The sequence below is a fragment of the Equus caballus genome, chromosome X, assembly GCF_041296265.1.
Source record: "Equus caballus isolate H_3958 breed thoroughbred chromosome X, TB-T2T, whole genome shotgun sequence".
Lineage (NCBI taxonomy): Eukaryota > Metazoa > Chordata > Mammalia > Perissodactyla > Equidae > Equus > Equus caballus.
The window spans coordinates 129,677,234-129,695,397 of record NC_091715.1 but is presented as its reverse complement, the minus strand read 5'-3'; the positions used below and the strand labels follow the sequence as shown (position 1 = coordinate 129,695,397).

General features: G+C 40.2%; 1 protein-coding gene across 1 annotated transcript in view; it reads right to left on the bottom strand.

The window, feature by feature from the left end:
• Positions 1–11,504, bottom strand: part of ADGRG4 (adhesion G protein-coupled receptor G4) — a 95,349-nt gene extending 83,845 nt beyond the window's left edge. The window contains 2 exon segments of the mRNA XM_070257154.1: positions 5,847–6,461; positions 11,450–11,504. Coding sequence (XP_070113255.1) covers positions 5,847–6,461; positions 11,450–11,504 — 670 coding nt within the window.
• Between the last annotated feature and the right edge of the window lie 6,660 nt (positions 11,505–18,164).

Genomic DNA, 18,164 nt, shown 5'->3' with positions numbered 1-18,164 from the left:
TATCTCAACAAAAATTTCAATTAAAAAAAGCAAATACAAAAGCCCAGACTGTGCAGAAAGTTGAACGATAAGAGAATGTTCATTCGTACTGGAGGGAGCACAGAAGTCGGGGAGCCTGGCCTCCATCTTTGAAAGGCTTGCAAACATGTTTTGCCACAATCATTCTGCTCCCCTTTGGGAACAAGTGATCCCTTGGCACAAATGATTTGCATGAGCTTTGCTGTCTCTGTATTTTAAAGTGGGGATGATCCATGTTAATTCACGGGGGCCTGTGGGCCTCATTGCCGTTTGCGCCTTCACTGTAGACAAAATTGCATTCTTGTAATCATTGGGAGCTGGAGAACAGAGGTATAGAGTAGCTGAATATTTATGAGGCATTTGTTGCAGATGTACCTGCCAACAGAATATTAAGTAGAACATTTGCTAAGGTACCAAATCCTGCTTATGATTTGGGTGTATCATGTCATATTAAATCTTTGTGGTTTTCTAGCCCACATCTCACATCTGGTTTTTCTTTCAATCATAACTTCTGTAAATATAATCCAGAGTGTGTTTATTAGATTTGTGAGAGACAATAGTGACCAGAAACTGCCACAGACAGATCTGCCTGTGGGGTAAGAAAAATATGAAATGAGCATCTTTAAGATGATGAGAGAAAACTTCTTTTCAAAATGGTGTCTATATGCAGTTTCCAGGCAAGGACATGAAAAATGAATTCTGCGACAGTGAGAGAGACAGGCCGGAGCCTCCATCTCCGATTCTATAGGAGAATGGCACCCTATGCAGGAGAATACAAATAAGGGGGTTTGAGCAAACTACAAACAGCTCCTGCTTATCTCTCGGGATGAGAAATGAGGCTAGCGCACAGAATTGATATACAACGGCAAAACCAAATTGCCTTTTAGCTAGTAGAGCCCATCACTGTGGAACCTTTCCTATGAGAGCTGATAATTGCTTAGAGCTCTTAACAGTGGGCCAAACAAATGCCTTTAAAAAGTACATAAACTGCATAATCAATCTTTGCATATTTTAAAAATGGTTAGTTCATAAAGTAATTCAAAGCGGCTGGAGCACTCGATCAATTAATAAATCGTAGCGAATCAATAGCTCCACAGATAAGGGACCCCATGTTTTGCTACAGCGTAGATTTCCCAGGATGGACTCAATTCATGTTATTTCATTCTTTTCAAAGAGGAGATTTCTCAAATGCATAACTAAGAGTAATTTAATCTGCATACCTTTAGGAAGACACTTCGTCTTCATATATTCACAAGTCAGAACAAATCCTTTGCTGGATCATGAGTCTGAGCTGTGCATGCCTCGAGAGGAGTTTGTGCATGTCATCCGTCCCTAATGGTCACTTCAAGAAATTCCTTTCACCATCCACCCCTCTTAAAAATACTGTAGACTCGGGGCTGGCCCCGTGGCCGAGTGGTTAAGTTCGCGCACTCCACTGCAGGCGGCCCAGTGTTACGTTCGTTCGAATCCTGGCCGCGGACATGGCACTGCTCATCAAACCAGGCTGAGGCAGCGTCCCACATGCCACAACTAGAAGGACCCCCAATGAAGAATATACAACTATGTACAGGGGGCTTTGGGGAGAAAAAGGAAAAAATTAAAAAATCAAAAAAAAATACTGTAGACTTTAGTCACAGCTAAAAACTGGAAACAACTTAAAAGTCCTTCAAAGGGAGCTCATTGAATAAATTACAGCATATCCCCATTCTATCCTACTAATCAGCATCTCGAAAAATCAGATAGCTCCATATGTTCTGCTATGGAAATATCTCCAAAATATGTTATTAAGTGCAAAAAAAGATACAGAAGACTATGCATATAATGATGATCTAAACTATGAAAAAGAAAAACAAAGAATATTTACATGTAAACCCACGTCCTAAATTGTTAACAATCATTACTTCTTGAGAAGCCACTTGGGGTAAGGGATTGAAGAGAAGGAGAATTTTACTTTTAATTTATATCTTTATACGTTGTTTACATTTTTACCACGCATATCTACTACTTTTACTTTAAAAAATAAATCAATTTTTAATGAACAGTTAAATTAATAAAATAACTAGTAAAAATGGTAAATCAATTTAAATTGTGAAACTTTTATCCTCTTCTGTTGAAGTTCTACTTTTAGTTATGTGTCCTATGAAACTACAAGCACACATATACCAAGATGTTTGTACAAGGAAGTTTATTATAGCATTATTTGTAACTGCAAAAAGTTGGAAGCAACTTAAATGCCCATTAGTGGCGACTTAGTTAAATAAATTAAAGTACATCTATACAACGAACATATGCAGCCCTAAAAATGGATGAGGTGGATCTCAATGTACTAACGTTATATGATAATATTAAGTTAAAATACATCAAATTGTAGAACAATATGCACATATGAATATATTATTTTTGTTTTCTTAACTATACACACCCATGCACACATACACACACACTTATCATAAATCGATAGGAAAAAAATCTTTAAAAAATAGACACTTCTATGGAGAAGATGCGAGGCAGATTTCACTTTATACTTCATGTACTTTTGTATTGTTTGAGTTTATTTTATTCACAGACATAATGTATTGCATTGGTAATTTTTAAAAATAAAGAAAAGATGCTTAAAAACTAAAATTACTAACGACTGGCAACTTTGCTGTTACTATTATTTATCACTGTGTTGTTTAAATATTACTGAGACATCTCGAACTATGGTGAATACTTATTAAACCTAGGTAGGGTTCATGGTTTATGGCAAATGTTCCCCAAAAGCCTTTTCTCATGAATACATAAATATATACATATATAATTTATGTGTAAATAGATTTATTGAGATCTGTAACCGGGCAATGTGCTCATTAAAATTTATTTTTTAAAGGTCATAATCCTTCTATGGACCATAAATACCAATTTATTAGGCCAAAGTTGAAGCTAGACACGTTGTAATCACTCCTGTTTATTTACGTAGCTGCCCCCTTTTCCCAGATGTCATCCCACCAAGACGGAGGTAGAAGAGATTCTGTGGTGGTACAGCTCCTTCAGTGGTGAGCAGGTAGTGACTGCAGCTCATAGCCTCATTTCCCAGGTGGGTTATCAGCACCAGCAACTCCCTTCAAAGGAAGCTTCTAAGACAGCGGTTCATAATCTTTTGGGGGCCCCAGACCCCCTGGAGGTAGTCCTGCATGGTGTAGGGGTAAAAAGAACATGGGCTTTGCAACCAGACAAATCTTTGTTCAAGTCCCAGCTCCACTACTTATCTGATACGTGACCTCAAGCAATTTACTTAATCTCTCTGAGCCTCTCTTTCCTCATCTATAAAATGCCTGGCACATGGCAAGATCTTAGTAAAAGGCAACAATTATCATATTATTTTAGATAACGAAAACTAAAGACTCTGTCCTCAGAAAAAAAATCCGCCTTGCATTTTTAGGATGTTGCATACAATTTCAAGGGCTTTGCCTACCCATCAAGGCCATTCTGGACCTCAGGCTAGGAAGCCCTGGCCTAAGGTTTGGAAAGAACATTCGAAGAAACTTGAATAGTAGAAATAACATTTTCTACTCCTTTTGCTGATTGTCACGTTAGATTGTGCGTTCTTTTGCTGGTTTGTTGTGTTTGATTATTTGTGTATTATGCCCACCAGGACCTGCTCAGACCAGGAGGATAGAATGTACATTGAAAAGCGTACAAAAGATCAAAATAAATGAGGATTGTCTAGCACTTTAACACATCAGTTAGATTTAGCAATTCACCAGCAAAGTGACGGGAAAGGCCATGGCAATTCACTGGCCAGATTAGGTTTTCAAAAACCACCGCTAAGCATATGGATTTAATGGAGTCATACTTCCGGTTCCTTAGATCAAAGGTAAAGTTACTTTAAGCTGCTTTGGGTGAGCTGTTCAGGCTTAACCTACTAGTCTCTAGCTCAGTTTTGTACTCAGAGCCCACTAAGACTGTTCTCTTCTATTTTCAAGGCCACAGAAAAGAGAAAAACCAAATGCCTTCAGGTCGTAGCTCAAAGGAATAGCTTTCCTGTTCCTTTGCATTAGTCTGATCTCAAAAAAAACACAGAAACCCCTTGGAATGTGCCTCTGCCATTAACTCAAAGAGCAGCCAGACCCTTGGTGAAAACATATCTCCACAGTCTTTGAGAGCCCTATTAGGGATGGATCCAGCTCCCATTCCCTCCCTAACCCCTGCTCCAAATCCGTAAGAACAATAAATAATAGTACTCTGAGGACATGTGCACATTTCAGGAAATGAGAAAAAATCCTGTCTTGATGCCGTTATCGCTGACTTTACCCACGCTTCAGGACCGCTGCTGCTAATGGTGGAGAATATTGGATTTGAGGGGAGAGCGTGGTTGTACAGAGAAAAACAATCCTATATTTCCTCCCCAAAATTGGAAAGAAGGGGAAAAATACATGTGAATTCCAAGAAGCCAGTTTTCTTACAAGAAAATAGTTCGCCAACATCATCATTACTCTCAAAAGAAAAATGAATTGGTCTCTAAGTGCCATTCCCCACTGAAAGGAACCAGGGCTCTTTGGTAAAATGGCTGATTCTTGGGCTGAGCAGGGAAACTACAAGATAAGCCTGTAAGATCCTGTTGTGCTAGAAAGCAAGGAAGTGTTCAAAAATGATGGGAATGTGTCAAAAGGACATAAGAGCCAGATTGAAGGATTCCTACTGGCCAAATCGGGGCCAATTTGAGCATCAAAATAAATGATAGCAACAGACTGTAAACCATTGAATAAAATAAGAATCCATGAGTTCATGCTGATTTAAACAGAAACAACTGAAGGAATAAATAAGTAAATGTGGAAGAAGAGAACCCTCTTCCTTACACTAGAAGCCTACCTAGCAAGTGTAGAAAAGTGATGGAGTGTGACAAACCATCATTTTGCAACCATCATAGTAATGTGATTGAGGCAAAAATCATCAATAGATGTAAAACTACCGGGTGAAAGTTTGATAAGAACAGGATATTTACATAGCCTCCAAATACCTCCCCAGAAATTATTTATTATTTACAAAGGAAAAAATAGTAACTTTACAGTGGAGAAATCCAGCAATCATCATCAGAATCAAGTGATGAAACTTATCATCACCAGTAATGGGACAAATTAGCATCATGAAACACAAGGAAAGACTAAGGATCGGTTCCAGATTAAAATCTAAAGACACATGATAACTAAATGCAACGTGTGATCCTGAATTGGATCCTGGACCAAACAAAAAATAGCTATAAAAGAGATCATTAGGATAATTGGCTAAATTTGAATATGGACTATGAATTAGATATTAGTATTTTATCATTGCTAAATTTCCTGATTCTGATCGTTGTACCATAGTTGTGTAAGAGAATGCCCTTATTGTTAAGAGATGCACACTGAGATATTTAGGGATAATAAGGCATTATGTCTGCAACTTACTCCCAAATGATTAAGAAACAAATAATTTGTGTGTGTGTGTGTGTGTGTGTGCATATGTGTGTATGGAGGGAGAGGGAAAGAGAAAGAGAGAGAGAGAGGGAGAGAGAAGGATAAAACACATGAGGAAAATCTAACAGTCAATGAATCTGGGTAAAAAGTATGTAGAAATACTTCGTCCCATTCTTGCAATTTTTCTGTAAATTTGAAATCATATCAAAATAAAAGACAAAAGAAAATAGCATTTGCTCTGCATTAAAAAGTAAATGACAAAACTATGGTGACTTTGGGCCCCTCCAAGGAAGACAGAGGCTTGGCCTAAGAGTGGGTTATTTGGAGTAGCCGGCAGAAGAACACCACACCCCGACTACCCTTGTTAACAAGGACAATTCAGAAGTTACTCACAGCAGCGCAGTCTCCTGTCAACAGTTGGCAGGATCTTGTTGACAAGCCAAACATCTTCTTCCCAACTAACTACGTTTCCACCCAAACACTTCATAAACTCCTCATTTTCCAGGATGCGGTCCCAGAGTTGAAAGTAATACAAGCTGCCAGTGAAGCCAGGCATCCTGCTTTTAATCTGGGTGTTCCCATTCTTGAGAAAATATCCTAGAACCAGAGTCCCATTGGGTGTCAGATTTTGTGGGTGATCCAGCATTATCAGTATCCTTTCTTTATTCAGAAGAAGTTCTAATGAGCCCTTCACACCATCCCGTATCAAGCAAATTGTATGCCATTGTAATGGAGTCAGGTGGTAATGGATATAAAAGGTCTTGCCCAAGTTGTGTAGTATTAGCTGCTGATGGTCTCCTGCAAGTCCGAAGTCTATGTCTTCTCTGCCCAGGAAGGCGTTATTGATAACATAGGAGAAGGCCGTCCAATCACGCGATTTGCCGTCCCTAAATACCAGGTCAATGCATGCTGTGAATCGACTGAGTTCAGGAATGGCGTTGGTCAGCCTCACATATGTGTCAGTTCTTCCGTAAAAATCCAGCCTTTTTCCTTTTAGTGAAAGTGCATCTGTCCAAATTTGGGGAAAAGGAACGAGAAAACAAATGAAATTTCAGTAACAAAAAAATCAATTTTACCATTGTCTTTAGCCATATAGTCAAATCCAGATTATACAATACTATTATGAGTCAATACTGGTACAAATAAGCCAAAATAGTAGATATACAAAAAATCATCTCTATTTGACATTGGCATGTGACTTTTTCTAGCAGAAGAGTTTCTTCCTAATTCTATTTTGTCTGGGCTAATATGAAACATTAGATTACTGTCTACAGAGCACATACCAGCTGGACAGTTTGGGGGATGCAGTTGGGAGTGTGTGGCTAGTTGGGGAGGAGGTCAAGGGAAAGGCAGCTGGGACTTAAAATTGGCTGCACATAATCCTCACTCATATAATCAAAAGATCACTATTTCCATCTACCTAACTGCCTTCTTATATTCATGGTGCAACAGCAATTTATTTCTCCAATGCCTTTTCCTGAGCCAAATTACCTGATTTATTCTGTCTCTGGAGACTGCTTCTCAGTAAAAGCACTGACAGAGGCCTGAAGGATGACAAGCTGGACAATACTTAAGCTCCAGGCTTCTGTTTGCACTCAGGAATGGGAGAAATGGTACTACCCTGAGTGTGTCCTGATTCCCTCCTTCCAGCTCCTCACTGAGGGGGCTGCAGCAGCTTTAAGAGGCTCTGGATGGCCATGGACCCAGTTACTATTGGCTCTAGAGTCAGATAGCCCAGGTTGGAATCCCAGCTCTGACACTCATTAGCTGTGTAACTTTGAGCAAGGAACTTAACTTCCTGATACCTCAACATTTGCTTTAGTAAAATGGGGATTAAGGACCACAGTGTTGTATGTATGCACAACTACGGGCCATCATTCTCATTATAGTCTCTATACCAGATAATACCCCTACTTACTGACTTTACAAGACTGCTTGAAGAATAAGTGAGATGATACGTGCGAAGCCCTCACAAACACTGCTGAAGGACATGTCCGCTGGTACAGTCTTTTGACGGGAAATTTGGCAATATCTATGAAAATTTAAATTGGCTATGCCCTTTGTTTCATAGGAAGCTATTGATGAATCGTGATACTATCACCATTACAAACCTCAAACCACAGGCCACTAGGCGAATATCTGAGGACGGCCAAACATCAACCTAATTCCAGTCCCAGCACAGCCAAAGACAAACCAAAAAAGCTTTACAGCAGAATGGCACACCAACCTCTCTCTGAACCAGGGTTGTAATGTTGGGACTGCCACTCTAAAACTGACAGCTATAACAGCACACTGCAGGGGCTGGCAGGAAGCAACCACTTCCCTGCTCCTGGGAGATAGCCCCAAATAAACTCTTCTAGATATTCTCTAACCCTCCAATATTCTCTCCCTCCATTCCTCCACTGAACATCTTCCAAAAGCAAACCATTACATGCCTGCCCACACACATGCACACACACACTCACCTGCACACACACACACACGCCCATGTGCCGGAACCTATACCATCCACCTGCCAGGGAGCTATTTCTGAACTGTCCATGGTGGATGAACAAATGCTTATTTCAGTCCCTGGCTTACGTGTTATATTATCTTATCATCTTCCATGTTGCTAATAAATCAAGAGTTAATCCCACAAAGTGATAATCACTATGAAACCCAAGCCTCGATTATGATTGGTTAACATTGCTCTTCTGTTCGACACTCCAAAATGACACCACACACAACATTTAAGAATGGGTTTTTGTGGTGAGCATAAATCTCCAGGGCTTACTTGTCCCTTAAAAGAGAATGTATCATAATCTCATATGGTCTACAAGGGCCCCTCCTCTCTGCAATATACCAGTTGCCAAAGGACATGAACAAGCAACTTAAAAAATCAGAAGTATGAAAAGATGGCCTCTCACTATTTTTAAAACACAAGTCAGAACAACACTGAGATACCATTTTTGCCTATAAGAATAACATTTTAGACTGTGAACACCCAGTATTGATGAGCCTGTGTGGAAACGAGTCACTTTTATACATTGCCGATGGGAATACCTATTAGGACAATGTTTTTTTTAAGGGCAATTTGTCAATATCTATGAAGATTTTAATTATGTATACACTTTTGACCCAACAATTCCATTCCCATCAATTTATTCTAGACAAGTATACGTATATACAAAGATGCAGGTACAAGATGTTTATTGCAGCATTGTTTCTAATTGAGAAAAATAGGCAAATCTGTATGCCTATCAATTAGTGACTAGTTAAGCAATTGTTACCTCTATGTAATGCAATATTAAAACAAACAAGGTACAATGAAGAGATTCCCAAAGATCAATATTGTGTGAAATGGGAGTTACGTAAGTGTAGGTATAGTATTATCCTATTTAAAAAAACAAAACAGGGGCCGGCTCCGTGGCCGAGTGGTTAAGTTTGCGCGCTCCGCTGCGGCAGCCCAGGGTTCGGATCCTGGGCCCGGACATGGCACCGCTCGTCAGGCCACGCTGAGGCGGCATCCCACATCCCACAACTAGACGGACCTGCAACTAAGGTATACAACTGTGTACAGGGGGAATTTGGGGAGATAAAGCAGGGAAAAAAAAAAAAAAGATTGGCAACAGTTGTTAGCCCAGGTGCCAATCTTTAAGAAAAAATATATTAAATAAATAAATAAATAAATAAATAAATAAAAAATATGTACGTCTGCATACACATCGAAAAAATCTGGAAGAACATATACCAAAGAGTTAAGAACGAGTATCTTCAGGAGTGAGATTTAGGAGGATTTTTACTTTTTATTGTTGCTTATTTCAGTAATATTTGCATTTTTATACAGTCACGTGTTACATTTATAATCAGAAAAATACAGATGGATGGATAGATAGATAAATAGGTAACCGATAGATAGGTGGTAGGTAGGTAGGTAGATAGATAGGCAGACAGGCAGAACCACTTGTGGCCATAGTTGAGATTCTGCAGGCAGAGGCACGCTCTGCTTAGATAGGAGCAGAAGCGTGGCGTCGTGGGGTCCAAAGAGCCAGATTTGAATCCCATTTCCGCCCCTTACTAGCTGCATGAACATGGGCAATCAGTGCATGTGAAAGCTTTTAGGACAGTGTCCGGCATAGGGTGAGCACTATACGAGTGTTAAGTAAATAAATTCACATCACTTCTCTGTGCCTCGTCCCTCCAGGGTAAGATGGGAGTAATTACCTACCCCCCAGGGCCATTCTGAAAGGTGGTGCAATAATAACTAACGTTTAGGTTATGTATGTGAGAATGTTTATAAACTGTGAAGTCCCATGTAAATGTCAGCTGCCACGTTTTCCATTGCCATTATCAGAAGCCTCTTTCTTCTCCCACAGCCTCTTTTGTACCCTCACACATGCAAGCACACCTGTGCTGAGTGCCGCTGCAGCCTCCAGGCCCCCAGCAGGGCTCTGAGAAGGCCAGACAATGACGAGGTGGACACGGGCTTTGCCCTTTTGTTTGGCCCGGCAAACAGCATTCTCTGCCGGGCCTCTCCAGGGCCTGCCTCAAAGGCCACTTGTGTCTTTGCATACGATTTAACTATCCATTGCAGATGTCTACTTGGATGCTGCCATCTGTTCCCTGGCAATTTTCAAGTCCAAATTGCATGATTGCTCCCCTGAAGCGTGTTCTTTCTTGATTCACTCCTCTGTGTCTCTTCGCCTCTATCCTCTATTTTCTTTTATTTTAAATTACATTTATTGTTTTCCCCACTATAAAAAAAAGAGTCTGTAGTACCTAGAGCAATCTACAGATTTGATGCAATCCCAATCAGAATCCCAGCGACACTCCTCACGGAAATAGAGCAAAGAAGCCTAAATTCATATGGGGCAACAAAAGACCCTGAATAGCTAAAGCAATCCTGAGAAAAAAGAACAAAGCTGGAGGCATCACAATCCCTGACTTCAAAACATACTACAAAGCTACAGTAATCAAAACAGCATGGTACTGGTACAAAAACAGGTGCACAGATCAATGGAACAGAATTGAAAGCCCAGAAATAAAGCCACACATCTATGGACAGCTAATCTTCGGCAAAGGAGCCAAGAACACACAATGGAGAAAGGAAAGTCTCTTCAACAAACAGTATTGGGAAAACTGGACAGCCACATGCAAAAGAATGAAAGTAGACCATTATCTTACACCATATACAAAAATAAACTCAAAATGGATCAAAGACTTAAAGGTAAGACCTGAAACCATAAAGCTTCTAGAAGAAAATATAGACAGTACACTCTTTGACATAGTCTTAAAAGGATCTTTTCAAATATCATGTCTGCTCGGACAAGGGAAACAAAAGAAAATATAAACAAGTGGGACTTCATCAGCCTAAAGAGCTTATACAAGACAAGGGAAATCAAGATCAAAACGAAAAGACAAGTCACCAATTGGGAGAAAATATTTTCAAATCATATAGCTGACAAGTGATTAATCTCCATAATATACAAAGAACTCACACAACTAAACAACAACAAATCAAACAACCCTATCAAAAAATGGGCAGGGGATATGAACAGACATTTTTCTAAAGAAGATATATGGATGGCCAATAGGCACGTGAAAAGATGTTCAACATCGCTAATCATCAGGGAAATACAAATCCAAACTACGCTAAGGTATCACCTTACATCCATTAGAATGGCTATAATAACCAAGACAAAAAATAACAAAGGTTGGAGAGGTTGTGGAGAAAAGGGAACCCTCATCCACTGCTGATGGGAAGGCAAACTGGTGCAGCCACTACAGAAAACAGTATGGAGATTCCTCAAAAAGCTAAAAATAGAAATATCATACAACCCAGCCATCCCACTACTGGGTATTTATCCAAAGAACTTGAAATCAGCAATTCAAGGAGACTTACGCACCCCTATGTTCACGCAGCATTATTCGCAATGACCAAGACATGGAAGCAACCCAAGAGCCCACCGACTGATGACTGGATAAAGAAGATGTGGTACATATATACAACGGAATACTACTGAGCCATAAAAAAGTCAAAATCATCCCATTCACAACAACATGAATGGACATTGAGGGTATTAGGTTAAGTGAAATAAGCCAGACAAAGACAAACACCATATGGTTTCATTCATATATGGAAGACAAACAAACACATAGACAAAGAGAACTGTTTAGTGGTTACCAGGGGGAAGGGGGGTGTGGGGTGGGCACAAAGGGTCAAGGGGCACACCTATATGGTGACTGACAAATAATAATGTACAGCTAAAATTTCACAAGGTTGTAAAGTATCATAACCTCATTACAAAAAAAGAGGTGTTTTTTCTATTATAAAAGTGAGACTGCACATGCTTCTTAAAAGAAAAAATGGGAAGTATTAGAAAGTAAAAAGATGAGAACAAAGTCAGCCAGAGTCCCACCATCCGGAGACAACCTCCATTAACATTTTGGTATATTTTCTTTGGCTTTTTTTGTGTTTCTGTGCAGGGGTTTTGCTTGTTTCTTTGTGGCTTAGATCATATCATATGGAAAATTTGGTATGCTGCTTTTCTCACTTAACATTATGACATAAGTGTTTTCCATGTTAGGAGAAATTTATCATAAACCTCATATAAATGGCCATGTTACAGGCCTGGGATTGCCAAGCACCATTTTATTTGCATTGAGAAAATTCACATAACGTAAAATTCACCATTTTAATCATTTTAAAGTGTACAATTCAGTGGCATTTAGTACATTCACAATGGTGTAGGACCATCACTGTTGTCTAGTTCCAGAACCTTTTCATCACCCTAAATGGAAACTCTGTACCCATTAAGCAGTCATTCCCCATTAGCCCCTCCCCCCAGGCCCTGGCAACCACTAATCTGCTTTTTGTCTCTGTAGATTTGCCTATTCTGGACATATCATATAAATGGAATCATTCAACAATATGTGGGCTTTTGTATCTGGCTTCTTTCACTTAGTACAATGTTTTCAAGGTTCGTCAGAGTTACAACGTGTATCAGTACTTCATTCCTTTCTACAGCTGAATAATATTCCATTGTAAGGATATCCCACATTTTGTTTATTGTCTCATCTGTTAATGGATCTTTGGATTGTTTCTGCCTTTCGGCTGTTAGGAACAGTGCTGCTATGAACATTCGTTCCATGAGTTTTGTTTGAACACATGTTTTCATTTCTTTGGGGTATATACCTGGGAGTGAGTCATACAGTAATTCTATGCTTAACTTGTTGAGTAATAGCCAAACTGTTTTCCACAGTGGCTGCTCCGTTTTACATTTCCACCAGCAATGTATGAGGGCTCCAATTTCTCTACCTCCTGGACAATGCTTGTTGTTCTCTGGTTTTTTTAATTAATATTATAACCATCCTAGAGGGTGTGGAGTGGTATCCCATTGTAGTTTTGATATGCATTTCCCTAATGACTAATGACACTAAGCCTCTTTTCACATGAGCGTCGGCCATTTGCATATCTTCTTTGGAGAAATGTCTGTCAAGTCTTTTGCCCATTTTTTAATTGGCTTGGTTGTCTTTTTGTTGTTGAGTTGTAAGCATTCTTTATATATTCTGGACACTAGGACCTTATGAGATATATGAACTACAAATATTTTCTCCTGTTCTGTAGGCTGTCTTTTCACTTTCGTGACAGTGTCCTTTGATGCACAAAAGTTTTTAATTTTGATGAAGTCCAACTTATCTATTTTTTCTTTTGTTGCTTGTTCTTTTGGTGTCATTTCTAAGAATCTATTGCCAAATCCAAAGTCCTGAAGATTTAACCCCATGCTTTCTTCTAAGAGTTTTATAATTGTACTTCTTACATTTAAGTCTTTCAGCCATTTTGAGTCAATTTTTGTGTATGGTGTGCAGTGGGGAGCTCCAACTTCATTCTCGTACATGCATTTACATACGTATGTATGAATACATGTATACATGGATATGTGTTTACATATCCAGTTGTCCCAACACCATTCGTTGAAGAGAATATTTTTTCCCGTTGAATGGTCTTGACACCCTTGTGGAAAATTAATTGACCATACTTGTATGGGTTTCTTTCTGGACTCTCAATTTTGTTCCGTTAATCTCTGTCTATCCTTGTGCCAAGAACACACTGTTTTGGTTGCTGTAGCTTTGAAGTAAGTTTTGAAATTGGGATATGTGAGTCCTCCAACTTTGTTCTTTTTCAAGATTATTTTAGCTATGCAGGGTCCCTTGCATATGAATTGTAGGATCAACTTTTTTCATATCTGTAAAAAAAGCCAATGAAATTTTCATAGAGTTTGCATTGAACCTGTAGATCTCTTTGGGGAATCTCACCATCTTGATATCAAATCCACAAACAAGAAACCTTTTCCATTTATTTAGGTATTCTCTAATTTCATTCAGCAATGTTTGTCGTTTGGGTCTAGAAGTCATTTATCTGCTTGGTTAAATTTATCCCCAGATATTTTATGCTTTAAGGTGCTATTGTAAGTGAAATTGTTTTCCTAACTTCATTTCAGATTGTTCATCACTAGTGCATAGAAATATCACTAATTTTTGTGGGTCAATCTTGTAACTTAAAACTTTGCCGAATTTGCTTATTAACTTAAATACTTTTTTGGGGATTTTTTAGGATGCTCTGGATGTAAGATCACACCATCTGCAAAGAGAGATGGTTTTACTTCTTCTTTCCAGTTTGGATGCCTTTTATTTCTTTTTCTTGCCCAATTGCTCTGGCTAGAATTTCCAATATAATGTTGAATAGAAATGGTGAAAGTGGGCATTCTGGTCTTGTTCCTGATCTTATGGGGAAGCTTTTAGTTTTTCACCATTATTCACTGCGGGTTTTTCACAGTGGGCTGTGGGATGTTCATTGTGGGTTTTCTGTAGATGGCCTTTATCAGCTTGAGGCCATTCTCTTCTATTTCTAATATGTTGGCTGTTTTTTATCCTGAAAAGGTGTTGGACTTCGTCGATGCTTTTTCTGCGTCAGTTGAGATGATCATGTGTTTTTCCCCTTAAATCTATTAATGTGGTATATTACATTGATTGATCAATTTTTCTATGTTGAACCACCTTTGCATTCCTGGGATAAATTCTACTGGGTCAAGTATATAATCTTTGTAATATACTTCCTGATTCAGTCTGCTAGTATTTTGTTAGGAGTTTTTGCATCTATATTCATAAAGGATATTGGTCTGTAGTTTTCTTTTCCTGTGATGTCTTTATCTTCCAGCTACCAATTTTTACCTCTATAACAGATTTATATAGCAAGAGATTGTGTCCCAGGTCTTTCTCTGGCGGAGCCTGGGGGGAAATGAAACTCTTGCCATAAATGGTTACTCACTGTGTAATTTTATTTTGCTTTTTGCTAAATTCCAAAGCTGCTTTGCCTGGTGATGTCATGTTTAAGCAATTTTTAAGCAGAACTGAATTCACTGAGCATTAAGCAATGCCAGTTTTTCCCAGAATGCTCCAACTTTTGTATTATCTGATTTTTCAGGGCAGTGGTATAACCAGAGTCTTGACCTCTACTGTCAGTTTCCATTGCCCAGCATGTTTGGCACATAGTAGTTCCTTTATAGCTATTTACTGAGTAAATGATTGTGCTTTGTATCATGGCAATGAGTTGGAAGCTGATGGGCATGCAGATGGAGGGCTGTCCCTTGTGCAAACGTACCAAGGATGTGGGCAAATCATCTGGCATAGAATGAGAAGTTCTGAACGGCAAACCAAACTTGTGCCCTGCCCTTTGTTTTAGAGAACTTCTGGCAAAAGATCGGGGGAGAATTCCCTCTCCCTATCAGACCTCAAAAGTAATGAATACATTCATTTTAAAAGTCAGCGAGGGCCAGCCCCAGGGCCTAGTGGGTAAGTTCAGCACGCTCTGCTTCAGCGGCCTGCGTTTCATTCCCAGATGTGGACCTACACCACTCTGTTAGCAGCCATGCTATGCTGACGGCCCACATATTTAAAAACAGAGGAAGATGGGCATGGATGTTAGCTTAGGGTGAATCTTCCTCAGCAAAAAATAATAATAATAATAATAAATAAGAGTCGGTGAGTAAAAAGTTTAAAACCCTAAGAAATAATCAGAATGACTTCTTTCAGCAAAGTTTCTTCATTTTCTGAAGACAGCATTAAGTACTCATTAGATGTAGTCTGCACTCGACTTCTGTTCTCTCTCGGCAGTTTTCCTTGAAACGTTAGTGTGTCAAAGGTTAGGGGACTGAGATTCTAGCTGCACGTCCCTGCACCAACTTTGAGGGGTGGACAAATAAGGTCCATCCATGGTCAGACACTACAGGCATCACGTGGTCACTGATTCTCCCCCATGAATTGACCTAGTTTCCTCTACTTCACGCAAAATTTCTGATCCAGCGGGCCTGACCCAGCATCAGTGTCTGAGGGTCTTAGTCAGTAGGGTGCTATAACAAAGTCCCACAAACTGGGTGGCTTAAACAACAGAAATTTAGTGTCTCACAGTTCTGGGGGCTAGAAATCCGAGATCAAAGTGTCAGCAGGGTTATTTCCCTCTGAGGGCTGTGAGGGAAAAATCTATCCCATGCCTCTCTCCTCGTTTCTGGTGGTTTCCTGGCAATATTTGGTGTTCCGTGGCTTCTGCCACATCACCTCAATCTCCACCTCTATCTTCATACGGCCTTCTTCCTGTGTGTGTGTCTGTGTCCAAATATCCCCCTTTTATGAGGACACCAGCCATATTGGATTAGAGGCCCACCCTCCTCCAGTGTAACCTCATCTTCACTTAACTAATTACATTTGTAATTCCCTATTTCCAAATATGATCTCCTTCTGAGGTGCTGAGGGTTAGGACTTCAACACATGAATTTTAGGGGCACACAATTCACCTCTTAATACCGTGTAAGGCTTCGGCAGCTAACCACCTGGCAATACTTCCTATCAGAGGAGGGGTAGGAGGCAGAGCAGACTTTGGGGAAGGGGCCCACCAGAGGCATTGGCTGTGTTTATACCATGGAGCATCTGGCCACTCTGAGGGCGAGCATTCTACCAAGGGCACACCATACCTGCCTCAACTAGGAAATGTCACTACTCATTCATAAAAGGGTAGTGGGCTTGGGGCCAGCCAAGTGGTGTAGTGGTTAAGTTCGTGCACTCTGCTTAGGCAGCCCGGGTTCGCAGGTTTGGATCCTGGGCACAGACCTAGCACTGCTCATTCAAGCCATGCTGTGTCAACATCCCACATAAAATAGAGGCAGATTGGCAACAGATGTTAGCTCAGGGCCAATCTTCCTCATAAAAAAACAAAGGGAGTGGGAAGACATTTATTTTCATAGTATATGAAATCTTTTCCTGAGTAAGGGGGTCTTCTGGCTCTTAGTATCACAAATCCTTACAAATGAATGTTCAGGGGCATTGAAAAACTTTGTAGACCAGGTCCTGGTCTAGCAGACTCACAGCTGTCTGAGTAGATATGATGGTGCTTGAATCCGGGTAGTTCCATTACCCACATCACCGTGGCCATAATGTGGACAATCACAGAGAATCGGAGTTACTATTCACCACTCACTGCCCGTACTTCCCACTGGTCTTGTCAGTAATCAACTAATCTTTAGATAAACCAGATCTGCCATATATAAAAGCATTCAACTTTGAGCCTCATTTCTGTCACCAGTCATCAGCCACAGTTATCCAACACATCCCCTCCCCCGGTACCCAGGCCACTGACCACACATGTGGCCTGGCAAGAGTTCCTCTTGGAATAAGAGGCAGAAGAATTACTCCCACATAGGCAATGTGACTGTTCCTTCAAATCTTGTGTTCAAGGCCCATGTCTCACTCAACAAAATGGATGTCCTCACTCATAAAGCCAGAAGCACCCTAGAAAATTCATTTACTTGACAAAAATGGTCATTAAACATCAACAATGTGTCAATGCTATAGTACAGTGATAGAGTGAACTCATGTTCACACCAGGTCCCTGACCTTAGTCAGTTTACATTCCAGAGAGAGAAGCGGTCAATAAACAAGTAAAGAAAAGAATGACACATTGTGAAAAGTGAGCTGAACGATATTAACAAACAGGCCCGGTGAGCTAGATAATGGGAGAGGCAGGGGTGAGCAGAATGGGCGTGTCTACGTTAGATGGAATAGTTAAAGAAGATCTCTCCAAGGAGGAGTCATTTTAGCTTAGTCCAAGGAGATGAGAAAGAGCTAGGGTTACAAAGATGTAGCGTAAGAGTGACCCGGACATGGGTAATAGCATGTGCAAAGGCCTTGAGGTGGGACTGTGCTTGGCTTGTTCAAGAAATAGGGAGGAAGCCAGTGTGTCTGGAGTGGAGTGAGAGAGAGGAAGCATGGCAGGAAATGAGGCCCCAGAGGCAGTGGGAGACCGGATCATGCAATGCTTCTTAGGTCTGATTAAAGAGTTTGGATTGTATTCTAATTGTGATGGAAATGTATTGACAAGTTTTGAGTAAAAGAGTGACATGATCTGACTTGATACATTAAAGAATCTCTCTGGCTGCTGTGTGGAGACTAGGCTGTAGGAGAGCAAAAGCGGAAGCGCAGAGACCAGTTGGAAAGCTATTTCTGCTTTATTCCTTACCTCCTGCTCTATTCTGCAGCTCTCCAGTTCCTGAGCCCAGTCTTCATCCCTTCTGGCTGGCTCTGTTCTCACCCTTAGACCTTCTGACAGATTTGGTTTCTTCTTCTTGATCCTTGGTATTCTTCCATGGACATGGTTTTCTCCACACTCTGGCTCCATCCCGT